This window comes from Panthera tigris, chromosome A2 (genome assembly GCF_018350195.1).
Source record: "Panthera tigris isolate Pti1 chromosome A2, P.tigris_Pti1_mat1.1, whole genome shotgun sequence".
Lineage (NCBI taxonomy): Eukaryota > Metazoa > Chordata > Mammalia > Carnivora > Felidae > Panthera > Panthera tigris.
The window spans coordinates 64,375,624-64,393,054 of NC_056661.1; the positions used below are offsets into that span (position 1 = coordinate 64,375,624).

The 17,431-nt window shown below is 43.3% G+C and overlaps 1 protein-coding gene across 1 annotated transcript in view; it reads left to right on the forward strand.

The window, feature by feature from the left end:
* The window catches only part of VWC2 (von Willebrand factor C domain containing 2), a 122,428-nt gene extending 105,251 nt beyond the window's left edge, over positions 1 to 17,177 (forward strand). Inside the window, exon 3 of the mRNA XM_007094792.3 lies at positions 16,665 to 17,177. Coding sequence (XP_007094854.2) covers positions 16,665 to 16,816 — 152 coding nt within the window. The 3' untranslated portion in view covers positions 16,817 to 17,177. The remainder of the gene's footprint in view (positions 1 to 16,664) is intronic.
* Positions 17,178 to 17,431: the final 254 nt, after the last annotated feature.

Below are 17,431 nucleotides of genomic sequence, written 5' to 3' on the forward strand. Positions count from 1 at the left end.
AACAGAGGGAGGGAGACACAGAATCCAAAGCGGGCTCCAGGCTCTGAGCCGTCATCACAGAGCCTGACCCCGGGGCTCGAACTCACCAACTGTGAAGTCAGATGCTCAACCACCTGAGCTACCCAGGCACCCCTCCAAAATTGAGATCCTGTTCAGATAACAATTTAGGTGTGGTATCAGGCTATAAAGTTACGGTTCTGGTATGTGCTATTCTGTTAGGACTATAGTGTTTGGTTTTTTTTTTCCTATTTCACAACATTATGATTGATCCCAGGCTTTGGTGAAGTCCCTCAGCCTTTGTGCAGGCTCGGTGGGGGGCACCCGCAGGGGGGAGAGAGGGACGAACCGCTGGGACTTTGAAGGCCAGGTTGAAGCTGGGAGCCCTGTCTCAGTGCAGCCCCGGTCCCAGGGGGTGGGCTGAATTCTGAGCACACAAGGACATCCCGGCGGACCTGGAACTCCTCTTCGGGGCTCCCACACGTGGCTTTTGACGTTGACCGCTGAACCTTTACTGGTAGGAAAAGTGCAAATTGGAAAGGAATGACAGACTGAATCAACATGGCTTGTAAATAGCCCACTGAATTCCCGAAGCCTCTGAGGGTCTCCAGCAACAGCCCACACATGTCCCTGTGTGTCACCATCACTCATTCCTACTTGAGATTTTGAAACAGAGAGGCTATCTGGCACGGTAGGTAGATGGCCTCCAGAAAACTCCAGAGACAAGTATACATTTTGCAAAAGAAAGTCTAATATCTAACCTCGGCTCTACTCTCTTGATATTTCTGGGTTTCCTTTCTCTGGCCTATACGATGGTAACATCTTACCGGCCTCTGCAGGTGAACGTGCCCCCTTCCCGGGCTACCTATGATCTGTTCCTTTCTCCTTTGAGAATGGTGAGTCAGATACAAGTGGGCAACAAAATTCTAAACCCGTGCTCTATTCTTAGCCATGATGAAACAGGTGTATGCAGAAAAGTCCCACTGAGGTCAGCTCTAAGGCTGGATTGAGTATACACACATTTAAAACAAAAACAAAACAGGGGTGCCTGGGTAGCTCAGTCGGATAAGCATCCGACTCCTAAGCGTTCCCAGACTCCTGAGCCGCACATGTGCAAGGCCAGGCCAGCAGAACCCAAGCAGAAAGCAGCGGCAGGTGCCTGGGACTTGGGCAGAGATCTTTCTGGGGATCGCAGGGCTGAGGACGGGGACGGCATCGAGGGCCCTCCAAGGTGGAGGAGCCCCCACAGACATCAGCGGCTTTCAACTGAGACATCCCAGGGAGTGATGGGGAGACCAGCAGACCAGCCCCAACAATGCCAACAGTCTGCTGTCAGCTGGATCAAGGCACCACTCCCGTCCCCTGCCACCCGTGCCAAAGGCATCACCCACAGCCTTCACAATGTTGCCCTAACATCTAATAAAAAATGGCCAGGCAGGCCAAGAAAAAAAACCAAATGACCCAGATGAAGAGCACCACAGAATAGGAAATAAGAAACAGACTCACAGTGTATCAAGAAATATTAAATATCACATGGGGTTTTTGAAGAACTCTGTTAATGCTCAAGGAGACAGAAGAAAAGCTGGAGAATGTCCCTGAGAACCGGATCGCATTGAAAAAGTTGTAAAATTGAAAAATGCAAAAAGAAACTCTGAATTCAGTAGAAGGTTTACTAAAAAGAGGAGGCAGAGCAGAGAGCAGGTGCTCTAGAACGTGCATCCGTCGGGGCACCTGGGTGGCTCAGCTGGTTAAGTGTCTTGACTTTGGCTCCAGTCAGGATCTCGTGGTTTGCAAGTTTGAGCCCTGAATCAGGCTCTGCGTGGACAGCACCATGCAATGTGCTTGGGATTCTCTGTCTCTCTCTGACCCCTCTCCCCGTAAAAATAAACATTGAAGAAAAGAAAGAGAAAGAAAGAAAGAAAGAAAGAAAGAAAGAAAGAAAAGAAAGAAAAAAGGAGAGAGAAAAGAAAGAAAGAAAGAAAGAAAGAAAGAAAGAAAGAAAAAGAAAAAGAAAAGAAAGCCCAACCATAGAAAATACCCAGATGAGGTAGACAGAGGAAAGAGAGTGGGGACAAAAGTAATGTAAAGTGTTCATAGAAAGACAGAAGGTCTGATGCATGACTGTTTTCATCGCAGAAGGAATAAAGGGACAGAATGAAATGGGAAAAAAAAAAAAAGCAACCCTGAAAAAAAGCTGGTCAAGGAAGTCCAACAGAAGTCACAAGTCCAGAAACTTTACTCACCTGGAGTAGAATAAACCCAGAGAAATCCAGCAGCAACACAAAGAGTAAAAACCCATCGAAAACCAAAGAGGAGCCCAGAAGTCTTGGGAGCGAACCGAAGGAGGGACATTTTATCTTTGAGGGAACAAAGCCCTATCCAGCACCAACGGCTCAGCGAGGGTTCTAGAGGGCAGGAAAGTGTAGCAGGGGCTTGAAGTACGAAAAGAATTCACACCTAGAACTCCACAAGCCACAGAAGTATCCTCCGGAAATGAAGGCTCCACAAAAATACTTCTAGTCCTCCTGAAAACACAACAGAAGAGAAATCGTGGGGTGTGGCCAGTGGGCCCCAAACTACAGAGGCCACTCGAAGGAGCATTTCAAGCAGAAAAATATCCAAGCTAAGAGAGGAGATCAAAGGGAAGAGAAGTGCGGGATTAATCCCAAGAAGACAACAGAGGAAGAAAAAGCAATCAAAACAGATGGGACAAATGAAAGTAAGTCCCAAGGCTATAGGTTTCAGCCCAAATGTATTCAGCATTGTGTCAAATAAAAATTCAGTATGATTAAAAGATAAAGATTTTCACAGAGGTGTTTTTTTTTTTCTTTTAACTCTATCTTCTGCTTTCTAAAGATGTTTTAACTATAAGACAAAAAAAAAAATGTTGGGGCACCTGAGTGGCTCAGTCAGTTAAGTGTCCAACTCATGATTTTGGCTCAGGTCATGATCTCACATTTGTGAGTTCAAGCCCTTGGGCTCTTCACTGACAGTGTAGAGCTTGCTTAGGACTCTCTCTCTGTCTACCCCTCCCCTGTCCATGCTCTCTCTCTCTCTCTCTCTCTCTCTCTCTCAAAATAAATAAACTTAAAAAAAATTTTTTTGAATGTTGAATGTAGACGGACCCTGTAAGCTAACTAGTGGAAGCAGTTGGTGCTACGTTGATGTCTGATAATGACTCATTTTTTAAAAAGTTTATTTATTTTTGAGAAAGGGAGATAGCGTGCATGCATGAGCGAGGGAGGGGCAAAGAGATAGGGAGAGAGAGAGAATCCCAAGCAGGGACCACACTGTCAGCTTGGAGCCCGATGCAAGGCTCAATCCCACGAACTGTGAGATGATGACCGAGCCGAAATCAGGAGTGGGATGCTTAACCGACTGAGCCACGCAGGTGCCCCTGACTTAGATTTTAAGGCAAGATCCATCACGAGAGACCAGCGCTAAAAGGATCACTATAATAAGAACATGTCACGAATCTAAATGTATATGTACCTAATTGCATAACCTTAAAGTATGTGAAGCAAAATTTGGAAGAGCCAAAAGGAAAGACAGCAATTTCATAATTATAACTGGAAATCTGACTCGCAGTCACATATCAGACAAAGGACCCACCCGTGGGATGTGAAGATCTCTTACAAATGAAGAAGAAAATCTTGACAACCCAGTGGACACTAATGACAAAAGATTTGGATGGTGCACTTCGAAAGGGAAGATTGAAGTCATCCGTGATCAGGGAAATGCAAATTAAAACCACAATCCAATATTATGACACATCCACCAGACCTGATCAAATAGAATAAAAACTAACAGTAAAAGATGTTGCCAAGAATCCGGATGAACGGGACTTACCACGTGCTGATTCTGGGAGTCTGAATGGCACAAGTGCTTTGGGAAAATATATATGTATGCGTTTCTGCTACGGCTGAAAGGTCACATACCTGAGCACCCCACTCCTGAGGTGGGAGCACTACCAACATCGTGTCTAAGAATGTTGATAGCAGGGGCGCCTGGGTGGCTCAGTCGGTTAAGTGTCCGACTTCAGCTCAGGCCATGATCACATGGTTTGTGGGGTCGAGCCCCGTGTCGGGCTCTGTGCTGACAGCACGGATCCTGCTTGAGATTCTCTCTCTCTCTCTCTCTCTCTCAAAATAAATAAACTTAAAATAGTTTAAAAAGAAAAAAGAATGTTTATACCAGCTTATAGTCCCATGACAGCTACCACTATGCTACTCTAGCCTCTACTATTGACGCAAATTTGGAAGGCAAACACCTATCAATAATAGAAAGGATAAATAAACTGTAGAATATTCACAAAATGGAACACGGTACAACGGACGGGGTGGCTCAGACAGTTGAGTCCCCGACCCTTGATTTCTGCTCAGTTCATGATCTCACCATCACTGGATGGAGCCCCGAGTCGGGCTCCATGCTGAGCACAGAGCCTGCTTTAGATTCTCTCTCTCCCCTTCTCTGTCTCTCTGCCCCCCTCCTGCTCGTGCTCTCTCTCTCAAAAATAAAAAATAAAAAAACTAGAATGAACTAAATACAGCTGCATGCAGCAGCCTGGGTGAATCACATGAGCATTGCATTGGGGACAGCATGCTCTGGACGGGTGTGCACGCGATGATTCTGAGCCTACGACGTGCAGACACGGACACCCTTACAACTTCTGCTGAGCCTCGAGGCCCCGGGCACCAGGGGCTTCTCAGGTCCCAGCAGTGTCCTGTCCTGATCCTTGGTTGGCATGGCAGGTTCAGGGGTGTGTTGACTTGTGTTCGCTACAACTAAGTGTTTGTGCATTTTTCTGGACAATGAAAAGTATGTAAAAAGGTCAACAAGACAGTACCTTGCGGAGCTTACCAGGTGAGGGTCCAGCAAGCTTCTCACACAACAGTGGGTCTGTATCGATGTTCAACAAGTAATGGTTACCTGCTGTCGTCTGTGTGTTGGGGACACGTTTTTCTTCACAGGCACATAGAGTGTTCTATTCACTGCAATCGACGTTTTATTAGGGCCACCTGGGTGGCTCAGTCAGTAAAGCGTCAGACTTCAGCTCAGGTCATGATTTCACAGTTTACGGGTTCGAGCCCCGCGTTGGGCTCTGTGCTGACAGCTCAGAGCCTGGAGCCTGCTTTGGAGCCTGGAACCTGCTTTGGGTTCTGTGACTCCCTCTCTTGCTGCCCCTTCCCTGCTCACATTCTGTTTCTCAAAAATGGATAATAAAACATTAAAAAAAAATTAATCATCATTTTACTGCTTGCTGGATCGCTGGTGCACGGGCTCTGTCCCTCCCTCTCCTGCTTGTGCACCCGCCGTGTATGATTTCGCTGAGGCCTTTCCTCTGCTGGTCCTCCTCTAGCACACACCATAGACTGTCCCCCTCACACACTCACCGGCGACAGGACATTCCCAATCTCTTGCTTTTTTTTTTTTAATATTTTTTTAATGTTTATTTATTTTTGACAGAGAGAGGTAGAGCATGAGTGGGGCAGGGGCAGAGAGAGAGGGAGTCACAGAATCTGAAGCAGGCTCCAGGCTCCGAGCTGTCAGCACAGAGCCCGACGCGGGGCTCAAACCCACAAAACTGCGAGATCATGACCTGAACCAAAGTGGGACGCTTAACCGACTGAGCCACCCAGGCGCCCCCCAATCTCTTGCTTTTAACACAGCCTTACACACATGTCCAGTACTGAGGTCAACCGTTTTCTTCTCCTGGTTTTAATGGATTCTTACCAGTTGCTAATGCGATTTATAATTCTGTAACTAAGTTCAGTAAAAATGTGTTAGAGACATTTGGGGGGGTGTGGGCTGGGAGATGGGTCTGCGGGGCATCCTTACGGGTGCATTGTCCTGTGCTGCCCCCCAGTGTCCACCTGGGGGCTCTGCATGCACGATGCGAAGGGGTCAGCCATCCTTTCCACACGTATTTTATTGCCTCCCGTTCCAGACACCGATCTGCGGACTAGAAATGGCCATCATGGTATTAATAACTGTGCATAAAGGCCTTCATGGTCAAGTGAGTTTAGAATAGGCACACGCGAGCCCTTCCTCCGAGCTTATCAGCACCTACTAGCAGAGTGAAGCCTCCGGAAAGATCTTCAGGAGAGGAACCCCATCTGAGTTGTTTAATGAAACCTGACCCCAGTTTATTTAACAGTGGGGACTTTTTTTAAACAGCAAACCTTTCGCCATTTCTCAGAACTTTGGAAGATACTTCTCTCGTTCCTTCGAGCCTGCCGTATTATTTCCCCCAAAGCGTTTTCTGAGAACTTTTGCTTCACTTAAAAATGAAGGAATGGGGCACCTGGGTGGCTCAGTTTGTTGAGTGTCTGTCTGACTCATGATTTCAGCTCAGGTCACGATCCCAGGGTCGTGGGATCGAGCCCCACGTCCAGCTCTGTGCTGAGCGTGGAGCCTGCTTGGGATTCTCTCTCTCCCTCTGCCGCTCCCCTGAAGTCCCCTCCCCCGATTGTGTGCTCGCTCGCTCTCTCTCTCAAAAAAAAAAAAAAAAAATGAAGAACTATTTTGTTTCTTGAATTCCAATGCAGACTGGGTGGTATATGATAAGTTGGATCCACTTGGAAGAACAGGAGAAAGATGACCCAGCAGTTATCCCCTAAGGTCCGGGAATCAGAATAAGGGCGGGTTCCCAGGAAGCCGAAAGGAATCATAAACTGTGTGGAACATTGTGTGTCCTGTTTCTTTTGAAGAAGAAGGTTTTCTACAGAGACCAAGTCTGTTTAGTTTTCATGCATAATTTAGTGCCATTTACGATTTTTCCTTGGTTTAATTGCTCTTTTTTTTCCCACTTTCTGGTTAAAAAATGATTTTGTACTAGACCCTTCCCAGAAGAGCATGCATGTGCCCGTGATCATGTATGCACACACAAACACGTGAACATATACTTGGTTATTTCATTTGACTTGGCGGGGAGATGAAAATGCATGTTAGGAAAACAGTATTTCCTGGCTTTTTGAGACCGACGCCCTACGAATCTAACATACACCAGGTATATGAGAGGGAAATTGAAATGCGTTAGATGTTGCTTCCTCTGTGCAAATAACAGCGGGAGATTTCATCTTCAGAAGTCAGATTTGTGGGGTAGGGAACACGATTTACAACAGGGTAGGGAAGACGTAGCTGTTTCAAGATGGGAAACTGATGTGGAGTTCGGTATACTTGGGAATTAATCTTATTTTAATGCATGGCTCCAAAGGAAAGAATGCCAATAGTCTAGTGCCTGAAATAAAATAAGCTGCCTTGAGCCAGTGCTGGCCCCGCTGGGCTCCTACACCGCATGGATTTCTGCTCCGTTGCCCTGTCATTCTCGTGCGCTGGGCTGTTCCTCAATGTTTGGTCTTTGATGGAAGAGAAGGAGATATGCCTCCAGGCACCTTTCTTCATTAATTCCATGTCTAATTGCTGCTTTCCATTGCTTGCTGTCAAAATCTGAAGGATATTGGCAACTTACCCATCAGCAGGGCTGTATTAGTTTTATTTTAGTCATGTCCGTTCATTATTTAATTCTAAAACTGTAACCTGATTGTGTATTTCCTGAGCTCCAGCCCTGTGCTGCCTGCAGTCCTAGACCCTGGGATGAAATGGCAGCGCAGCTGTGGCTCCTGTCCCCGGGGGCTCCCAGCCCATCGCTGGGCACTGAGGCTGTCACTGGGGAAGGTGGTCCTGCGGGAGACCCAGGAGCAGCCAGGAGGGATCCTTCGTATGACAAATGTCCCAGCAGGTTCAGGCTTGATTTAGAATTTGTGAGCTTCAGCCTAAAGTATTGTGAGTTCAGTATACCCTAAATGAACACCCATCATGGGCTAATTGTGCTCGTAACCAGGGAAAAACGGGGAACTCAACACAGACTGCACTTGAAGAGATGGAGTGTGGAGGCCCTGAAGGGAATGAGACGCTCCTTCCCGTGGACGGCCCTCCATGAGCAGGCACCATGCCCGTTGGCTCTGAGCTATTCTGATTCTGTGCATCAGCCACAGAGAAGGGGGTGCACCTGTTCATGGGGTCCAGATGGTATAAACAACAGCTTTCACAATTGCAAATCCTTTGCCCTGACATCAAATTAACACAGAGAGGTTGAGTTTATCAATGTCTATCAGCTGTTAACTTAAAGGCTGTCCCAGAGGTAAGAAAAGCATTATGTACTGTGTTCATTATGAAATTAGCCGTCTTTAGCCAGCGTCCTCTAATAACAACCAGGCCAGGTGAACATAATGTAATGTATCAGTAATTAACATGAGCCATGTGACTTGACTCATACTTGGTCTAAATCTCGTTTTCCATGTTTGTGAAATTTTTCGGTGTGCTTCATGTTTCTGTTAAAGTAGCATATAAATATGAAAGTTAAATTTATAATTAGATTAATTGATAAAGATTAAAAACTGTTTCTCTGTATTCCCCTAGTTACTAAGGAGGTAAACTATATGGAGGTTTATTTGCCCATGAATGACAGTAGTGGCCAGAATCTATTTTTAGTCATCAGGATTCTCTGCAGTAATTTGTATTTTAGTGTACCAACTTATCATGAGCATTTTTCCCCCATCAAGATCCTTAATAGTTCTTGAGTTACAAGTCTGTAAAATTAAATGTCTCATGAAAATAAAAATACAACCCATCCACACCTGCGAGACACCAGCTGAAGCAGTTCTGGAAGGAAAACTTACCAAACTAAATGCTGACTTTAAAAAAGAGGAAAATTCTCAAGTCAATTAAGTCACTTCAAGAAGCTAGAAAAAGAAAGGCAAAATAAACCGAAAGTAGTAGAAAGAAAAAATAATGAAGATGAGAACAAAAATCAATAAAATTGAAAACAAAGTCACTAGAGAAAAATCAGTGAAACAAAAACTGATTCCTTGAAAAGATTCACAAAATTGATAAACGCCTCCAGCAAAACAAAAGATTTTAGGGGTGGAGAAGAGACAAATTACTAATAAAAGAAAGAAAACAAGAGATTCCACTCTACACCCAACAGACATTAAAAGGAATACTGTCAGTAGCTCTACGTACATGAATTTCACAAATTAAAAGGTATGAACCAATTCCTTGAAAAATAAAAACTACCCCAAATCATCTGAATAGGAAATCGATAACTTATATGAAAACTATTCAGGAAATTGAATTCATCATTTTTAAAACTCCCCTCAAAAACACTTATGTGGTTTCATTGGAGAATAATACCAAATATTTAAAAAATTGATACCACCTCAACACAATGTCTTCCAACAATAGAGGAGGGAACACTTTCGAACCCATTCAATGAAGTCCGTGTTACATCCCGCATAAATGTAAACAAAATTTCTTACTACAATAGTAACAAACAAAATACTCTAATATATATAAAGAATTTTACACTGTGACCAAGTGATATTTATTCCAGGTATGTAAAACTGGTTCAGTCTTCAAAAATCAATCATTGCTGTTTCCAGGTGCCTTTCTATCCTAAAAACGTAAAAAGTTCAACAAACTGAAAAGTCAGTAACTCTTCTTAGACCCACCAGAGATCTGAGGTCACAGCCTGTAACTGACAAATTGCTGGAGGTTCAGTGTGGATGAGTCTGACAGTCAAAAATGCCAGCAGGACCCGGTCCTGGGAGAGGGTTCCCATAATTTTATGCGCTCTGATGTCTTATGGAAGGTAGAGGGACCAAGTATCCATTTTGAAATCTTTCAGGTCATTCTATTCTTTTCAACAAGGTCTGCAGTCCAGGGAAAATATTTGACCAGAGCCAGCCTAACCCTCTGGAGTTTTATCAGGACATAACTGACCCGGAGTAGGGGAAGTACCCAACTCCTCACTTCAGCCTTCCACATGGGAGAAGGGAAGCACCCAAGTGCAGCCCACTCTAGCCATCCTGGACAACCAAAGTGGGGGTGGGGACTAAGAAGCACTTGCAAAATTCACAGTCCAGAGGCAAAGGCTCATGGAAAGACCGAGACCTGGTCATAGGATACAGAATGCTTCCCCTCCCTCCACCCCTTACCTTACCATCATCTTACTAAAGTTCTATTTACAGCACTTCCTTTTACCCAATATACTATGTATTTAACTGTCAAAAAAAAAAAATTACAAGGCATACTCAAAGGTCAAAAACACAGATGAGCAACCCTCAGAATCCAAGTCAGGCATGGCATGTTAGAATTATCAAACCAGGATTTTTTAAAAAAAATTTTTTTAACGTTTATTTATTTTTGAGACAGAGACAGAGCATGAACGGGGGAGGGGCAGAGAGAGAGGGAGGCACAGAATCAGAAGCAGGCTCCCAGGCTCTGAGCCGTCAGCCCAGAGCCCTACGCGGGGCTCGAACTTGCGGACCGTGAGATAGTGACCTGAGCTGAAGTCGGACGCTTAACCGACTGAGCCACCCAGGCGCCCCTCAAACCAGGATTTTAAAATAACTGTGATTAATATGCTAAGGGTTCTAATGGAAATAGCAGACAATGCGCAAGAATGGATGGGTAATGTAAGTTGAGTGATGGAAGCTCTAAAAATCAAAAAGAAATGCCAAGATGCTAGAAGAATGCTAGAGATCAAAAACAGTAACATAAATGAAGAATTCCTTTGATGGGCTCATAAGCAGAATATCCAAGATCCATAGACCATCTACATAAGGTGTAATACATGCATGATGGGGACATCAGAAGGGGAAGATGCCTAAAAAAGAACAGAAGCAAAATTTGAGACAATGACTAAGAATTTCCCCCAAATTAATGTTACACACCAAGCACAGATCCAGGAAGCCTAGAGAATACCATGCAGAATAAATACCAGAAAACCCCCTACACCTAGGCATACCATATTCAAACTTCAGAATATCAAAGATAAGCAAAGAATCTTGAAAGAATTCAGAGGTAAAAGCACCTTTCCTGCAAAGGAGCAATTACAGGGACTGCATTCGACTTCTCCTAGGAAACCATCCAAGCAAGTAGAGTAGAGAAAAATAGTTGGTGTTGAGAGAATTCTGCGCCCTGCAAAATTATCCTTGACAAGTGAAAGAGAAATAAAGACTTTCTCTGGCAAACAAAAATTAAGGGGCCTTTCCGCCAAGAGACCTCCCTGGCAAGAAATGTTAAAAGAAGCTCTTTAGAGAGAAGGGAAATGCAGAAACTTGGATCTACATAAAGGAAGAACACCAGAGAATGAATAAGTAAAGGCAAAACAAAAACTTTTATTTTTCATATTCTTAAATGATCTACCAGATAATAGTCCATTCCAAATGATTCAGGAGGCAATGTGTTCGGTTATGTATGCTGATGTATGTAGTTGGATAGCTATCTTTATTTATGTTTATGGAGAAGTGAAATGAATAATAGTGATGCAGTGGCTGGGAGCGAGGAATTAGGATTATTTGTTATTATATGTCATTATTCACACCACTCTGGAGACACAATAGTGTTATTTGAAAGCAGACTTGGATCATTTGTAAATGTATAGTGCAAACTCTAGCATTAACAGTTTAAAAAAATACAAAAGAAGTATAAAATGTGTTTTAAAAAGGGAGAAAATGTAATCATAATAAATGCTCAGTTAAATCCAGAAAAGGCAAGAAGAGAAGGAAACAAGAGTAAGAACAAAGAATAAGGGGAACAGAAAACAACAAATCTGGTAGATAGAAATCTAATTATATCAATAAACACTTTCATTTTATTTTTCAGAGAGAGAGAGAGCATGCACAAGCAGAGGAGAGGAACAGAGAGAGAGAGAGAGAGAGAGAGAGAGAGAATCTCAAGCAGGCTGCACACACAGTACAGAGCCAGATGCAGGGCTCAATCCCATGACTGTGAGATTATGATCTGAACCAAAATCAAGAATAAGATGCTCAACCAACTGAGCCACCCAGGCACCCCTCAGTAACCACTTTAAATATTAATGGCCTAAAAGATAGAAGTAGAGTGAATCAGAACTTTAAGACCCAGCTATCTATTGTTCATGAGAAACCCAATTTAAATATAAAACACATATATATTTAAAGGAAGTGGATGGAGAAAAATATATTATTTTAACACTAATTAAAAGAAAGCAGGAGTAGCTATATTAATTTCAAAGTAGACTTCAGAGCAAAGAAAGATATCACAGATAAAGAAGGTCTGGGGTGCCTGGGTGGCTCAGTCGGTTGGTTGTCCAACTTCGGCTCAAGTCATGATCTTACAGTTCATGAGTTCGAGCCCTGCATCAGGCTCTATGCTGACATCTCAGAACCTGGAGCCTGCTTCGGATTCTGTGTCTCCCTCTCTCTCTGCCCCTCCCCCGCTCATGCTCTGTCTCTGTCTCTCTCTCAAAAATAAATAACCATGATTTTTTTTCTTAAAAAAAAGAAGGTAATTAACATAAAGATAAATAGGTCAGTTCTTCAAGAAGACATAATAATCCTCCATGTGATATTCACCAGCAACAGAGTGTCAGAATACATGAGGGAAAATAACCAATAGAAATGCAAGAAGAAACACATGAATTCACTATTACGTTGGAGACTTCAACATCTGCTATCGGAAGTGGACAGATCCAGCAGACAGAAAATCAGTAAGGACATAGTTGAACTCAATACCTTCAATCAACTGGTTACAATTGAGATCTATTGAGTATTTTATCCAACAGTGGCACAATACACATTCTTCTCAAGTTCACATGGATTATTTGCCAAGATAAACCACAGTCTAGTCCACAAAACACACTGTGATACATTTAAAAGAATAGAAATCCTATGGTGTCTGCCCTCAGACCACAGTGGAATTAAACCAGGAATCAGCAACAGAAAGATGCCTGGAAAATCCAGATACTTGGCAATGGACAACAGACTTCTAAATAACACCTGGATCAAAAAAGAAGTCCCAAGAGAAATTTGAAAACTTAATTTTGAACTTCATTAAAATGAAAACACAACTTAATCAGAATTTGTGGGGTGCAGCAAAAGCAGTGCTTAGAGGAGTACTTATGGCATTGAATGCATATATTAGAAAATAAGAAAGTACTAAAATCAGTCTAAACTTCATCTAAGGAAACTAGAAAGAGACGAGCTAATTAAATCCAAATAAGCAGAAGGAAAAAAGATTAATAAAAATTTGAGGAGAAATCAATTAAATTGAAAATGGGAAATTAATAGAGAAAGTCAAAGAAACCAGGATTTGGTTCTTTGAAAAAAGTCAATACAGTTGAGAAGCCTCTAGCCAGGCTAACTAAAGAGAAAAGAGAGAGGACAAAAATTAGTAATATTGTGAAATAGGAGACATCGCTCCAGACCCCACAGATATTAAAAAGATAATAAAGGGATACAATGAACAATTCTGTGCCTACAAATTTGACAATCTACATGAACTGACAGTGTGGTATGATGACTAGGTCAATAAACAGAATTGGGAACCCAGAAATAAACCTGCACACATATAGTGACCCGATCTTTGACAAAGGAGTCAACACAGGACAATGAAGATTATCTTTTTAATAAATGGTGGTAGAACTATTAGGCATCCGCATGCAAAAATATATAACCATACAGTATTTGTCTTTCTCTGAATGACTTATTTCACTTAGAATTAATACTTTTTAGGTCCATCCAGGTGGCTGCGAATAGCAAGATCTCATTCTTTTTGATGGCTGAGTAGTATTCCATTGTGTATATATTCCACATCTTTTTTTATCCATTCACCTATTAATGGACTTTCAGAAAGCCTCCATATCTTGGTGATTATAAGTAATGGTGCAACAACATAAGGGTTCACATATCTTTTTTTTAAATGTTCATTTAGTTTTTGAGAGAGAGAGACAGAGACAGAGACAGAGCGTGAGTTGGGAAGGGAAAGAGAGAGAGGCAGACACAGAATATGAACTGGGCTCCAGGCTCTGAGCTGTCAGCACAGAGCCCGATGCGGGGCTCAAAGTCATGGACCACAAGATCATGACCTGAGCCGAAGTTGGATGCTTAACCAACTGAGCCACCCAGGTGCCCCTGCAAATATCTTTTCAAATTAGTGTTTTTGTTTTTCTGGGTGAATACCCAGTAGCAGAATACCCAGTAGAGTAGTTCTATTTTTAATTTTCTGAGGAATCTCTATACTGTTTTCCACAGTGGTTGCACCAATTTGCATTCCCACCAATAGTGCACAAGGGTTCCCATTTCTCTACATCTTTGCCAACATTTGTTATTTCTTGTCTTTTTGATTTTGGCCATTCTGAGAGGTGTGAGGTGATATCTCATTGTGGTTTTGATATGCACTGATGATGGTTGATGTTGAGGATCTTTGTATGTGTCTGTTGTCTTCATTAGAAGTGTCTATTCAGGTCTTCTGCCCATCTGTAATTCAGGCTATTAAAGCTCAAAACAATTATATTGCTTATTCCAAGATCACATAACTATCAAGCAGTGGTATCAGACTTTGAATCCAGATTTTTCTGGAGTAGAGACCTGTAAATACCTATACCTATGAGTATGGGTTTTCTGGGCAATTATGGTGTGTCTTCTGTGTGCAAAGCACACTGACAGAGTTTAGGGCAAATTAGGAGATTGTGTCCTTAAATTAAACTCTGCAAAGGAGACAAATGGAAAGAAAGCATGCCAAAGAGAGTGAGAATATAAGATTCATGGGATTTCACTTGCCGAGTAGGGCAGGTATTGACAAAGTGAGTCCTTCCCAGAGCATGGCCATGGCACTGGCCGGCTCTGACCTCACAGAGCTGAGGAAGCCATCCCTCCCTGAGGAGCTTGGAAGGCAGCCCCGAGTGGGTTTAGTGGGAATGTGCGGAGACAAAGGACCTCATGTTGGCCTACTGGGTGGGCAAGGGTATGTATGTGTTTAAAATATTGCAGTTTGGGGCACCTGGGTGGCTCAGTTGGTTAAGCGTCCAACTCTTGATCTCAGCTCAGGTCACGAGCTCACAGTTTGTGAGATCATCATCGGGTTCTGCACTGACAGTGCAGAGCCTGCTTGGGATTTTCTCTCTCCCCCTCTCTCTGCCCTTCCCCTGTTCATCCTCTCTCTGTCTCAAAAATAAATAAACACTAAAAAAATTTTAAAAAATAAAATAAAGTAAAATATGGCAGTTCACCAGAGCTGACAGAGGGGAGGGAATTGACCACCCCTGGGAAGACTGAAACACCAGCAGGCTGGAGACACAGGACTAGCGCTCAGCAGAGAGGGGGTTGGAGCTGCAACACGGCTTCCTCCCCAGATGGATGATTGCTAACATTTCAAGGTCTCCAAGGGAGAAAAAATGAAGTCAAGAGATGAATCCTAGGGCTGGGTGGGGAGGCTGAGGGCAAGAAGAGAGCAGAGTCCTTGGAGGGAGAAGGGGCTGTGTGCACTGGGACATGGGTTCCAGTGTGTGACAGTTAGGAGCTAGTACACTTTGCAGCTTGGCTAATGTGAAAAACAGTAGCCATAAAAACATGAGTTTTTCTGCCTAGAATTATTCTGTTGTGTTTTTTTTTTTACAACTTTCTTTTTCTTTTTTTTAAGTTTATTTATTTTAAGAGAGAGAGAAGGGAGAGAGTCCCAAGCAGGCTCTACACCATCAACAGGGAGCCTGACATGGGGCTTGAACTCACGAACCATGAGGTCGTGACCTGAGCTGAAATCAACAGCCACTTAACTGACTGAACCACCCAGGAACCCCTAGAATTATTCTGTTTTCATCGTGGAGCTTGTTTGGATTAGTTTATTTTGACAAATGGTGTCGGTGAATGAATGTCTTCCATCTCTTTTATGACTTCACACATCACAGTTCAGCCTACTTTGGTAGCGGGCATATTATCAAAGACCGTGGAAGCAAAGGAAGGGAGAATGAGAATGTGACTCGCTGCTGAAGTTCAGTGCTGGGAGCCCTTGTTGAGGCCACGGTAATTCCTGACATTTCCACTCTGGTGGGAGGTTTGGAGGCAGCTGTTCAGATCCAGATCAGCTGCGTGAAGCGTAACATAAAAACAGTTCGTGTCAACTCACGTTGGCAACCATTCCTTCATATCCCTGACCTTCCATAGAGCATGATGCAGGTGGCAGAGAAGATTACGGCTGACGCTGAGATTTGTAGGGATCTTTGGCCCACGTGGAAGCCTGGGGAAGACGCACAGGCTGGTAAACGCTAAGACGGTGCTTTTCAAAAGCGTGGGCCCCAGACCACCATTCGTGGCAGCAGCACCTGAGAACTTGCCATCAAAGCAGATCCTCTGGCCCCATCCCACACTTCATGAGTCAGACGCTCTGGGGGTGGGACCAGCAGCCAGTGTTTCAGGAGCCCCTCAGGTCATTGGTTCGTATGGTGACATCTAGAAACCTGCTGCTTGCTTATTTAAGCTCTCTCTTGTAAAGGTGCCTTGGAGAATCAGTCTCAGCCTGGCTCTTTGAAAGTTACATTTCACTAACTTTTTCCTATGATTACTTAAAATTAAATCAAATGGTTGCCAGTGTGACTTACATATAAGGCCCCAAAACGGAACCGTTCGTGAAAATCACAGTATTGCCACTCGTAAAAACATGTAAATAATGCCAGTTTCATTTCACACACAAAAAAGGTGGGGGTACTTCGTATTATTTAAAGCATAGGTTTCCCACTGTCATCCGTGGGACACTGAATACAACATATCCTGTGAAGCTGACTGCCTAATTAAATACATTATAGATTAACGCTCGCTGCGAGTATAACACGTTTTTCTGCGTTCCAGGTCCAAACTGCTTTGCAGAAACTGCTGTCATCCCAGCTGGAAGAGAAGTGAAGACGGACGAGTGTACCATATGTCACTGTACTTACGAGGAAGGGACGTGGAGAATTGAAAGACAGGCCATGTGCACGAGGCACGAATGCCGGCAGGTGTAGACACGGGGCCGTTAAAAACAGACGTTTTTCTAGAATATTTTACAGACGTGAACACTCTAGATGACTCTGGGGAATGTCATCCAAAAGGAGAAGACTTTTGATGAGGAGTGTGCAAAGTTGTGCGTACCTTTTGCGCTTCTCGGTAACCGTTTCCTGCAGAAGAAGGAAATGGGTCTATTTCAAAACATCCACAAGAACTTTGGGCACAAAACCCCCTCTCTAAATAAATGTGCTATTTTCACAGTAAGTACACCGAAGTACACTATTATATATTAAATGTATTTCTATAATCCCTCTATTAGAGAGCTTATATAAATGTTTTCTATAGATACAGATTAAAAATGCTGTGTTGTCAACCGCCTTCACTGCGTACCTGCATATCTGATTCCTTTCTGATTCCATCACACGAGGTTGTTTGTGGTGGCTGATTCTGCCTCACCTCTGGGAACACTGCACCCATCGATGGCCCATACGATGATGAAATCTGGAAATCCTGCCCCCATTCTGTTTCATCACAGAGATCGATCTAGTGTCCTTAGGACATCCAGTCTACTTCACATAAATACATTTCCTTCTTCTGATGACTTACAGGTTTTACCACCTCCGTTTTCAGTC